General features: G+C 37.1%; 1 protein-coding gene across 2 annotated transcripts; it reads left to right on the top strand.

Annotated features, from left to right (window-relative positions):
• LOC109215555 lies at positions 1,718-5,597 on the top strand. Of its 2 annotated transcripts, none has more exons than XM_019379647.1 (7): positions 1,718-2,085; positions 2,993-3,560; positions 4,033-4,591; positions 4,696-4,796; positions 4,889-4,978; positions 5,058-5,185; positions 5,352-5,597. In XM_019379647.1, the coding sequence occupies exons 2-7, from the start codon at positions 3,009-3,011 to the stop codon at positions 5,494-5,496; spliced, it is 1,575 nt and encodes a 524-aa protein (XP_019235192.1). In that variant the 5' UTR covers positions 1,718-2,085; positions 2,993-3,008; the 3' UTR covers positions 5,497-5,597. The 2 variants fall into 2 exon arrangements, with proteins under 2 accessions (XP_019235192.1, XP_019235188.1); XM_019379643.1 differs by having other exon boundaries at positions 2,891-3,560.

Genomic DNA, 13,329 nt, shown 5'->3' with positions numbered 1-13,329 from the left:
TATAGTCAATTTTTTTCAACTTTTTCTTTTTGTTTGCCTTTTTTGACATCATTAAACACACACCAATCACTATTAAAAATGGACGTTATGAATTAATGGATAAGAGTGAAAAATTGTAACGCAAACCTAAATGAATAAAATTTCTTCCTAAGCTAATGAGAACCTCAAAAGGAAATATTGGCCTAGAGTACTACTCGCGCAACAATTTAGGAAATAGTACAAATGAGATCATGAGTATATAAATATTGCATTCATCATCTAAACATAAAATAGGTATTGCAAATATTAATAGAAACAAATGAGAGATAATAAATTATAATAGTAGACAGTTAATTGTTTTCAACACAATCAGTTTAAATCACTCTAGTATTCAAATATGATTAGAATGTGATTATGTGAGCATCTCCATGAGTTGAAAAAGGAGAGTAGTTAACAACAATACTTAAAATGTGTCAATCCTAAATATGAAAAAAAAAAAAAAAACATAGGATAGGAAAGACACATAAAAGAAGTTTAATCAAATATATGCATAACCACTTTGCGAAATGAAGATGGAGATAGGTTTAATCACAGGGCTGGAGTTCGAGCCCAGGACATAGATTTACCTTTGTTAGAGAATGCTTTATTCCCCACTGTGACACTTTCTGGGGTGAAGCCCCAATATAAGTACCATGCATCGGGTGGGTATTATAGCAGACAACAAAATTTTACTAACAATTAACACTAAGATGGAGAGGAAACATCAAAATAAAAGATGAATTATTTTTTTAAGAACCATGCACAGAGTGAAAAACTTAAAAAAACACAATATTATAATAGAATAACAAAAATGTACTTCTAACATTTAACAATAAGAAGGAGAGAAACCATCAAAATAAAAGATGAATTATTTCTCAAGAACCATGTCACACTATAAAAGATATTCTAATAAATATATTTAAGGTGAATCTTTTCAACTAGCCAAGGAATTATTTCTATGAGACTACAAAAAAGGTTGAATATTTCAATATATTCCCTAGTTGCAACTAAAACATACTTTGCAAAAAAAGTATCAACTCCTTTCATCCTTTCGAATAAATCAAAATATCCTTCGCCCTTTAGAAAAGATACTCATGATTAATCATTTAATCAATTACTATGATCTTTGCTTAAAACATCTCTACAACTCGGTTCAAGTGTTTTACAAAGCATTACTATTCTTAAGTACATGCTTGATAATTCATGCCACGTCAACAAGCAAGATACGCGATATATTAAAAAATTTCTTTCATTTATGAAAGATTATTAATTAATTAACTTATATATAAAGCATCAACATTAGGTGTTTAAGGCCCCGTTTGGCCATAAATTTTGTCAAAATAAATTTGAGATTTATTTTCAAAACTCATGTTTGGCCATAAATTTTGCTCATATTTTGGCCAAATCCCAAATCAAAAATTTCAAATTCCAAAATCAGCTATTGAGCTGAATTTGGGCCAAAATTCCAAAACTTGAGAATTATATACATGTTTTTTCAAAATAAAGTTGGAAAATATAATCTTCAAACCAAACTCCACCCAAATTAAATTTTTCAAAATAAATTTGGAATCTATGGCCAAATGCTAGGTAATTGTTCTTTATATTAAAAAACACAACAACAACAACAACACGACCTTACCCTACCCAGAATAGGTAGAGACGCTATTTTGGAAAGACCCTCGGCTCAACATAATAAGAAACAGTGTTCAATAATGTTTAAAGGAACAACCATTTTGTTCTAATAACGTTGTGTGTTTGCAGCAAAACACTGCGTAGAAGACGAGGGAAACAAAAGAAGCAAAGAAAGAGAGGAGAAAAAGGAAAGTGGCGAGTCAGTGTGTGTGTGGCTAAGCCAAAACAAAAAGCCAATACAAGAAAACAAAATCACAAGAGAAAAAGAAAAAAATGGACGAGATTATGAGTATCTGCATTGCCATTACTACTAAACTCGCTATATCAACAATTCTCATTAGCCCTCATCTCTACCCTAACCCTACTATACACAAAAAAAAGCCATTTTTTTTCTCATTCTTCTCCTTTTCATCTCTCCACCGACTCATCAGCGAGGTACGTTTTTGTTGCTATTTATCTTGTGGCCGAATGTTTAGTCATATGTTTTTTGTTAAATTAAACGTTTTTGGCATGTGGGTATAATGTTGATTAATGTGCTTCATCGGCAAGGTACGATTTTTTGGTTATCTATGTTGTGCCCAAGTGTTTAGTTTTATGTTTAAGTTAAATTAAGCTTTTTTTGGCATGTGGGCTTGTGTTGATTAATGTTCTTGTTTTCTGGGTTGTGATAAATCTTTTTGGGTGCTTCTTTATTGGGTGTTTCTTTGTGTTTATGTGATGTTTTGAGTATTCTGTTGGTAGAATTTTATATGCTTAGTATCCATTGCTGAACTTGATTTTTCATTGGCTCATGTGTAAGTTTTGTTTATATGTTTATAATGTTTTGAGTAAAGGGTTTTGTATTCAATTTGTTTTGTCTAAAATTTCTATCCCATTTTGGTGATAACTGCTATTTATTGATGATACATTTACTTACATCTTGGCCTTCCATATGATGTATCCAAACGAAGTAAACACACGAAAAACCAAGGGATTCAACATATAACATATATACTTAAATTTTTTTGACCTATCTACGTAGTGTAATTTTCCAAGCACCCCTTGGACAAAGGTGGCTCCGCCACTGCATATGAGGTGCAATATCTTTTTTAACAAAAAGTGGTAAATCTGAATTTTCAATTATTTTCAGTAGCTTATCCTTCAAAAGTTTTGTTGAAGATTAGCTTTATCTTCATGTTTCTCTCTTATAAATGGTTTACCACAAGGGTTTTATAAAAGCTTTGTCTTTGCATGCTTGCAGTTTCCAGTTGGTGCACCTATTTCCAGGTTCATCTGGCTGTATTTTTGTATCGTGGACTTAAGTCCGTGATCTAATTGGTACACATTTGCTGGTGGTGGGCAGATTCTTTTTGTGCATCATGAGTGAGTGTGGTGGTACTCGATATGAAGGGCTCGCCTCTATTGTTAGAAAGAAAAGAAGCCAGATACTGCGTCGACCTAGAACAGAGAGTCTGACATTTCCTGAACGCCGTGATCAGTCACCCCTTACACCAGCTTCAGATAGTGTTGGTAGGATCTCTAGCGGTGAGAATACTGACGATGCTAATGTTGGAGGGAGAGTCTACAAGTTTAATCACTGTGTATCTAGAGATTCTTCTGCTAACAGATTCAAAGGTGATTATGCTTCTAAGAAGAACAAGGAGGATGCAAGATCTAGTGTGATATATAATAATGCACGTAAGGGAGATGATACGGATCTCTGGAATGGTGCATCTCTTAGGCAGGTAGGGAACACTGAGAACAATGGAGCTAACGATAGCAAGCTGAAAAAGGTAAAGCTGAAAGTTGGTGGCGTGACACGCACTATTCAAACCAAAAACAATTCTTATGGAGCATCTGGCAGTTTATCGTCTACTAAAAGTGCACGACCTTCTGATGCCCTTCGGCCGCGACAGAATCTCACTCCTCAGGTTTTTCGCACGCTCAGATTGTTAATTATTTGGATTCTCTAAATCCACTTGAATCTTTAATAATGTTGTCAGATTTAATATGGTAGAAAATTATGGTTGGTTTGGATAGGAGGCCAATTAAGAATTTGCCACTTACTAGATTCCGTCTAGTATCCAAATTTTGTGGAAAAGAGAACACATTAAGCAACATCTGAACTTGGTTATTTAGTTTCTCAGGGAATGGATAAAGAATGTGCCCGAGAAACATTCTTTTTGGTTGCTGATTTAGAACTTCACTAATTTCCATTCCAAATAGTAAGCAAGAAAATTTAGTCATTGCAATTTATTAAAAGATGCTAATTGTGATTATTCTTTTGTCCATTTTCTTATGTGTATGGCTAGTAAATCTTTGGCATTTATGTAGCGATAGATTATCATTTAATGATCCTAGTAATGCTGATCTTTCAATTGAACCATTCTCTCTGGATTTCAGGACAATTCAAGTGAAGACGGTCCTCCGGCAGATAAGAAAAGTGGGTCGAAAGGAATTTCGTGGAACGATTTCTCAGGAGGCACGTTTGCTACTAGCAAGGGCGATATGGGAAGGAATGCGTTAGAAAAACAAGGGGACAAGCCTCATCAAAATCGTAAGACCAAGAAGACGCCAAAGAGGCTTGTTTTGGATGGCCTTGATGATGATGAGGATGACGAGATTCGTTATTTGGAGAAGCTTAAAACCTCGAAGGTTGCAGGATATAAGGATTTGGGGGAAGAATCAACTAAGACAAGAAGTCTTTCCCGCGTTTTGAAGGTCGATAAGTATGAAATGTCGGACGATGTTGGAAGGTCAGGCAAAGAAGTTAAGAGTATATCAGATCGAAGTTCTGAGTACACTGATTATGAGGAGGAGTCCCCTGAGACACCGGCTGAAACAAAAAGGGAAGTAAGTCTCACAACACGGCAACGAGCTCTTCTATCAAGCAGGGATACCTCTGCCACTTCTGCTAATCAGATTGAGTTTCCTAACGGCTTACTGCCGCCTCCACCTCGAAGTGAGAAAATTTTGTATTTACTCATATCTTGTGATGGTATCCCTTTCCTTAATCACTTTTCTGATTCACAAAATTTGTTTTGCCATCTCTGCTTTTTTCAACAGAACAAAAGGAGAAGCTAACAGCAGTTGAGCAGCAACTGAAGAAAGCAGAGGCTGCTGAAAGACGTCGAATGCAAAATGAGAAGGCAGCTAGGGAATTAGAGGTTTGCCCTTGTTCTTTTTCTTTTCTTATGATGTGTTACGTTTTTTGAGATTTTACGATGCTGAAATGAGCATAACTTTTTCAATTTTGCAGGCTGAGGCAATTAGAAAAATACTAGGTCAAGATTCCAACAGGAAGAAGCGAGAAGAGAAAATAAAGAAGCAGCAAGAAGAGTTGGCACAGGTATCCCATGTGTTGCTAGGTTGCCAGTTTGTTATCGGTTATGAAGCTAACAATCAATTAATCGTTGTATGTGGCACAGGAGAAGGCTGCTAAAGAGAAGATGCTTGCGTCGAGCACTATCAGAACGGTTATGGGCCCCACTGGTACTGTCGTGACATTTCCTCAGGATATGGGTTTGCCAAGTATTTTTGACTCTAAGCCTTGCAGGTAAGGATTGTCACCCTTTCCCTTTCCCTTTCCCTTTCGTCCTCATTTTCCAGCCTATGCACTTTGTTCCATCTGGAATCTGAATATCATGATCCTTACATTTTGTTTTAAGCTTCATTTTAGTTACTTACAGTTTATGCTTTGTGGTTTTGTTGCTATACTCCAGTTATCCCCCCCCTCGCGTGAAATGTGCTGGTCCTTCCTGTGAGAACCCATACAAATACCGCGATTTGAAGTCAAACCTTCCTCTTTGCAGTCTTAAGTGCTACAAAGCAATTCATGAAAAGATGGAGGACGGAAAAAACTGTTAAAATTATTGTGACATATGCAGGTATTCCTGCTTATTTATGTTTAATTTGTAAGGATAATGGAGATACTCTTTTCTCTCTCAATCATATTATAGAAAATTATACAGGAATTTGAACTACCCCAGTGATTCAAAACATAGCTGAGAACAATTTTTTAAAAAGTTTTTGTCAGTGTGAATTTATAATGGGCATGCCTGAACCTCTTAATACAACTTCTTAAGTTCTTCCAGCTTTGGTTAACCTCTTGGCTGTTCAGTTAAGCATTTTTTTGGTGATGACTATCCTTTCTTACGTTATTCTGGTCGATTTTAGCCTTTCTATTTAGACGTTTCTTGACCACTTCATATCCTGGCTGCTACAGTAAGTCTTATCTATTTCAATTGGTTTATGGACTCTGTCTAGTTTTTAGGATACTTTTGATGCATTTTGAAAATGCGAAACAGCCTCTCCACCCTCAAGGTGTAGGGGTAAGGTCTGCGTACACACTACCCTCCCCAGACCTCACTTGTGGGATTATCTGGATTTGTTGTTGTTGTTGTTGTTGTTTTTGCTCCATCCAATTGGTAAACTCATATACATGGTTGAACTCTGGTAATGTCCATACTTACAATCACTTGGATTTGGAGTTTAACTAGCATGTCAAGTGAAACTAAGATCAAAGCTTGAATCTACGTTTAGAAGTGGATCATGTAGTTTAAGGTAGATCTGAAAATAGTTGCTATATCAATCAACAATCACAGTGGTTTTACATGAGCTTGATAGTTCTGAATCTACAATTAAAGCAGCTAGCAACACTGGAACCATAAAGCGATAGCAACACTCATGCCTTTTGTTAATGGTATGATGCACACATTAGACTTCCCTTGATCATTGCTATTGATAATAGTTGAGAATGGTATCGTGGCCAATGTTGCTCACGTATTGATTTGCTCGACAAAATCTCAATCTGCACTTGTGCTTGCTTAAGTCTGAAGCTTTAGTTTCATTATCGGTCAGAGCTAGGAGCTCTTCTTATCCTGTTTTATCTCAATCAAACTCTACAACTACTCTTTTCTGCCAATTAGAAATTCTCATCGAGATTATTATGCAAAAAAAAAAAATTATCTTTTCCTTGGTATTTAGTGCTGCCAATTAGGTGGGGACATGATTCGAACCTGCAATCTTCAGGTCATGAGCATGTTTAGAACTATGATCTATTTTTAGATTAGAAATTCTGTAAATTCTGTGAAGTGTGTGTTTATGCACATTGGCGGTCTGTATTAACTGATAGCTATATGAGTAATCAAATGTCAAAAGGCCTTAATCCAAGGGGGACTGCTGAGGCATGCTGCTGGAAGTGTCACCTCAAAGAACCCCTTAAGCGTCGTTTGGTACGCAGACTAAATTATCCCGGAATTATAGTTCTGAGATTATAATCCCGAGACTAATCTATCCCACCTAGGAGGTGGGATAAAATAATACTACCAAGTTTGATAGGATAAAGTGGATATGATTGGATATTCAGGATCAAGTCTTGGACTATGTTTATACTATGTTCGGTTGATGATATAAATTTATACCAAACATAGTATAAATTAAGTACCACACTTTATCCCATCTTATCCCGCGCACCAAACGACCCCTTAATCTTTTAGGAGGAAAAGGATAGTTGAATTGTCACATTTGCCACCATTTTTACTGTGATCAGAACATTCTAAGCCATATTCGTAACACACAAGAAGACACTGACAGGTGAAGAAAAATTCATCTTCTCATACGTTTTCTTGGCTAAATTTCAAAAATTTGAACGTAAATAACATTGTTCTAACTTCCAACTAGGGATATAAGAAGAGGCAAACTATGAGAACAAAAGCACGTAATCAATCAACAAGCATGGTATATGAGCCTCATCGAGTTCCGAGAATTGATACCTCAGCTGTTGATTGTGGTTCAAGCAATCTTGCAACGTTTTTTTCCACCTGGTGTCTGGTGCACGCATTAGAGCTTCGATTAATTTGGATTCGCATCGAGGAAGTGCGCGGATAGCCATTGTGCCTATCGGGTGATACTTCTACATTCGCATCGCATAGGGCCCATTAAAGGAGGTAATACTTCCTACCAAAAAATTTTCTATACCCAGAGCTAGAATCTAAACCTTTTAAGGTTTATCTTGAAATGTTTGAGTACTCTGTGACCAACTCATTAATCTTTTATGTTCTAAAAAGCTTCGTTTTAGAAACTAATGAATACTTAGAGCTAAATAAAGTAATCGAGAGAAAAACATAGAAAGGAAGCAGAAGATGAGCAAAGAGATGATAAACCCACGTATATGGGTAAAGTAAAATATATATATTTTTTTAAAAAATGAAAATTTAACCATACCGATCAAAGTTGGTCGGTAAAGTAGAAATCTGGGTAATCCTTGTTCATTAACCGACCAACTTTGGTCGGTAATTATTAATTATTTATTTTTTTAAAAATAATTAAGCGACCAACCTTGGTGGCTAATCAGCAGAAAATTATTTTTTTAATTAGATACCGACCAACTTTGCTCGTTTTTCTGGGTTTTAATTTTGGCATAAAATACCTGTTTTGGCAGCTACACCACCTGCCAACATACCAAAATCTCTAAATAACAACAACAACAACAACAACAACAACGACACAATTTAATAAATACATTAAAACTAACAAATTAAAGTTCAATAGAACTAAAAAATCCAAAACCAAGTTAATACTTATTACAACTAGTTCAGAACCGAATCTATTTGTCTAGTTCAAAGTATATACAAGTCAAGGAGTGTTTTGTACAACATCATCATCACCGTCTGCTGAACTTTCATCTAAAAGACGGTATCGAGAAGGGTCTTGTGGAGGACGTGAAGAACGACCACGGGGAGGACGGGAGGAACGATCACGGGGAGGACGGAAGGAACGCTCACGTTCAAGTCGAGCCTCTGGCGATGACTCACGAGACCGGGCAACGGAAAAGCTCCAGTAGATAGGAGAGAAGTGATCTGAGCTTGCATGCCAAGGAATTGAGCATCTCTAACCCTTTCTCTTTCCTTGGCCGCTTCTAGCTCGGATGTGAGCTTTGTCACAGTCTCCCGCATAGCGGAGAGGCTCTCCCCATTAAGTTGCTCGCCTTGCGAGGAAGTCTCTATTCCCTGCATTCCACACTTATAGCGATGGAACTTTTTAGTAGGAAGCCCGCACCTTCCCCCATTTTGGACCGCCAGCAGACTCCATCCATATTCTTTCAGCATCCTCGTCCGAAGGTTGGGTTGGCTCGCCCGATTCACCAGCTGGCTGAGTGCGGATGAATTCCTCCACGTTAGTTTGGTAGCGACCCTATACGAAAATTTAAATTGAATTAGTATTTCAAAATTTATATAAAAGTAAATTAAAATACTTAAAAAAAAGTCAAAGCTTACATATACAGTCGAGGCCCGATCCTCGACCCACCTTTCTTGATATGTCTCTTTCTTCTTCTTTACAATATGCGTCTCCTTGAATAGCACATCATGGTTCATTGGACGCCCCAACTTCTTTTCCTGAAAATAAATTAATTTAGTTAATAAACTGAATAGATATACTTTGAAAACTAAAATAATTTAAGCAATTACGTACCAATCTTCTTTTTATTGTCCATAGGCTGACCACACCTCCAGTGTGCAAGGAGCCTCCCTTCTCAGGTGCGGGAGCTTTCTTTCCCTTTTTGCTCTTCTCTAAGAACTTTGCGGTAAGCCATTGCCTTTGAAAATCATCCCATAAATTTTGAAGTAACCAGTCAGGCTTTTTGTTCTTCTTTCTAGCTCCGGAGAAAGTATGCGACAATCGCTTGCGAGCTTTGTGATGAAAATTTGCAGCCACTTTCGCGCTATAGCGGTGTTCCCATACACACTTGATCTGTATTGCAAAAGTTAAATATTAAATAAGAAATATTATAAATATAAATTATTAAACTGCTTAAAAGAACATTTATACCTTAAATTGATTGAAAATTTGCTCTTTCAGCGAGAATGGGAAATCAGTCCAAGTCGCATAAGGGCCATCATAAAGCTTTCTGATGGCATTGGTGATTATCCTCGTAGTCTTATTACTCGGGATGAACCTGCAATTTAACAATAAAAACACATTAATATCTTAGTAAAAACTTTACAAAACAATAAACGCAAAAATAACAAATAACTCTTACCCATCACCCTCAGGGACTATGATGATCCTGCTATATTGATCATAATGCACCTCCTCGTCATCATCAGCATCATCGTCTGAAGCATGTATATCAGAGGCATGTGTGGACGGTGTAGGGGGTCAGAGCTACTACCTCGCAGGCGAAGGCCTGAAATAGATGGAATCGCTGATGAAGATGGCTGCGATCCCTGTGACTGCTGTCACACCCGCAGGGTGTAAAGGAGTTTTTCCACTTAAAGGACAATCGGAACGGGATTTATTATTAAGATTTCAGAGTCGCCACTTGGGAGATTAATGGTGTCCCAAGTCACCGGTTGAATCCCGAACCGAGGAAATTATGATTCTGTTTAACAGTCCGCGATCCAGAAATCCGAGTAAGGAATTTTGTTAACCCGGGAGAAGGTGTTAGGCATTCCCGAGTTCCGTGGTTCTAGCACGGTCGCTCAAACTGTCATATTTGGCTTATTTGTTTGATTTTAGTACATGTTTTAATCTATGTGCTTTTAACTTTGAACCGCTTTTATTATTATTATTTTAAGAGAATTGCAACGTCGTGAAAATACGTCTCGAACCGCGTCACATAAATGCACTCGCGATTTTTGACACATTTCGACTTCGTTGGGATTTGGATTTGGCTCACATAAATGTGCACCCGTATTTAGGAAGGTAAAATTATTTAAATTGCGTGCCTAAAGAGACTATCGCGTTATTATCTTTGGAGAAGGCCGTGAAATTCGCTAAACGGCCCATCTCGAAGTCTAAGTATTTTAACACAAACATTTATTGAGGGCCCCGCAATTTACATATTTTTTGTTTGGCGAGGCTTATCTCATTTATTACTTAAAAGGCAACCCTAAAAGCAACTATGATTCTCTATATTTTATTTGTCTCTAATAATAAAAGAAAGCGTCCTAATTAATTAATATTATCTAATAGTTATTACGTTTGGGTCCATGAGCTCATATGATTTCAGGTCCTAGCCATTTTGGGCTTGAACGTAGCCCATATAGAAAGACCATAAACCAGGCGTGCAAAGGGCAGGTCAGTCATAAGCTTGAGCCCAAAGAGCCCAAGCCACATGATATGTGCACGCCGTACAAAATACCCAGTAAACATAGGTATTGGGCCTAAGGCCAGCCCAAACCGGACAGGGCGGATCAGGCCGCACAGGGGAGATCGAGGGATCGAATCCCTGAAGCTAGGCAGGCCCATATTTTGCTTAAAACATTTGCCCACCAGAATTACACCAAACTCTTATGAGTGTGTTCAACAATTGGCAATAAGGTAAAACAACGTACACTTAATCAAATTAACAGGATATTCATTACAAGTTAAGAACCTAAATTCATACTTTGTCTATATCTAATTGTCAAACAGCTAGTTGATTCAAATTAGTGAACTGATGGTAACATGTTCAACTCAAGCAAATTACTGATATTAACCACTATCCTAAAGCTATTAGTACTTACGTTGAAGCAGTGAATTCAACAAGACGAAAGAATTGACATTAATAGCAATCTTGCCGATAGTAATTACTGTAGTACAAAAATAGTTTGAGACACATGTTTAACTTGAATTTAATGGACACACTGATTTCACAAGCAACTGCAAATCTCAATTGTTTCTGATTTCTTATTTTAACAGAAGAAACGTTGAGTTAAACAAGTATTAACTATGTTGAAGCTACAACTAGATAACCACAGGTTTAAACAGTCCCAAAACAGTCCAATTAATTACATTCAAGTCAGAATTAAACTATGAATCTAACATATAACTAACTACTACTACATTATGGTCCAAACAAGCATGGCTTCCAGGAACAAACGAATGAGCATTCTATTGCGTTTCCACTTCAAAACTACATCACATCAAATTCGAGAATGTGTACCTGAATATTTGGAATATAAGAAGAAGAAGAAGGAGTCAGCAGCAATAACAACTACTGAAATCCAGCCAGTCAAGAAAACAGCAACAATTGGAGTGATTTGAACCAAAATAACCTTCACAACACCCCAGTAACACATCATAGAAATGCAGCACCCAGTAAATGACCAAAAACAAACTGATTGAACTCCAAAACTACTCGAAATCAAACCAGCAGACCTCTGGAACTACGGCAAACAGAAACTGAACTAGGAAATGTAAATCAATAGCCCAAAAGTTGAAATTCACCTAAGGTTTCAATGGAACAATATTTCTTTTTGGTTTTTCTAGAGGTTTTCTATTGTTTTTTTGGGTTTTTGAATGTTGAATTTAAAAATCAGATCTGAAACTTAGAGAGCACCTTTTTGGGGGAATTTTTGGAGCTGAAAACTTGTGAAACAAGGCATGAGAGTGCCATTTTATAGGCAAAAATGAGGGGCAGCTTCAGATTTTTAGTTTTACATATTAGTCCCTCACTTATTTCTACTTAACCCTCTATTTTCTGACTTGTTACTCAAGTTAACACACTTATCTTCTGAAATTTACCTTAAAACCTACATCTAGAAGCTTCTAGGAAATTCTTGCTAGATCCCCTACCCTTGAATTGCCTATCTTACCCTTATTTGAATTCTAAAATTACCATGTCTTAACAAATCAACCAATTTTAGATGCCTAAACTACCCTTGACTGCCCCTGAAATTACTAACCCACCCAAACCCCTTTTGTCCTAGTTGAACAACTGACTAACTACTCTAATTCCAGTTATAACCCAAACACCACTAATTAAGAATATTTAATAATTGAACTAATTAATCAAATAGCTTTCGATTAACACTAAGCACTAAACTAGATTCAAGCTAGAATCAGATTATTTTCAAACACAAACTTAAAAGAACAAAAACTGCTTTAAATCTTCAAACTCACACTCAAACCAAATCAGATCGACGCAATTTCAATAATCAAAGCAAAACTCAAATTGAAATCCTAGAGTTGGTATGAATTACCCTATCAAATCCACAGAACACATTAAAATAACATTGCATCAATTAACATGAACAAACTGCAACCCTACTGACGCATAATCAATAAAGAAACTCAAACTAAACTTGGAGCATTTGAATAAAATCCTACTCCTAAACTAATGACAATTTGAAAAAAATTTCATGCTATCAACTACTCATGGAGCAAGAACAATCATGGAATTACGAGAAAAAGAAGAAAACAGAAACAGAATTAAAGTGAACTCACTAATTTTGACTCTAGGGTTCTGCCGGCTTATCACCTCAAAAATAAACCAACTCTGGCGAGATTCGAGCACCATTGACACTGGATTCGCCATAAGGGGAAGGAGGAGACCAGGTGGTATGAATTTGACAAGGTTTGGGAATTTAGGGTTTTGACCGGAAACTTCAAATTGATATTCGAAGAGTTTCGGTCAGATTTGAGGGGCGAGGTTTGGGGGGTTTGATAGAGGAGGACAAAGCGGTTCCATGGTGTTAATTTGGTGGTGAACGGAGAAGGTTGAGTTTTGGCCGGAAAATTTCGAACTAAGATTCGAAGAGACTGGTTGATGTTTGAGGGAAATTACTTGGATATTTAGAACGGGGGGGTTGAGGAGGTTCCATGGTATTAATTTGGGATGATTTGGACGCCGGCGGAGACGATTTCCGGCCGGCGGCGAGCGGCGGAGCCGGTGGGGGAGTCTCTGATAGAGTGGGGTGAGAGAGAGACGATGGA

This window comes from Nicotiana attenuata, chromosome 2, assembly GCF_001879085.1.
Source record: "Nicotiana attenuata strain UT chromosome 2, NIATTr2, whole genome shotgun sequence".
Taxonomy (NCBI): Eukaryota; Viridiplantae; Streptophyta; class Magnoliopsida; order Solanales; family Solanaceae; genus Nicotiana; species Nicotiana attenuata.
This window is presented reverse-complemented; position numbering and strand designations above follow the sequence as displayed.

Coding starts and splice junctions, on each gene's coding strand:
- LOC109215555 (XM_019379647.1), top strand. CDS start 3,009: ATGAGTGAGTGTGGTGGTACTCGATATGAAGGGCTCGCCTCTATTGTT. Junction 3,561..4,032: donor GACAGAATCTCACTCCTCAG/GTTTTTCGCACG, acceptor TCTGGATTTCAG/GACAATTCAAGTGAAGACGG. Junction 4,979..5,057: donor AGCAAGAAGAGTTGGCACAG/GTATCCCATGTG, acceptor TATGTGGCACAG/GAGAAGGCTGCTAAAGAGAA.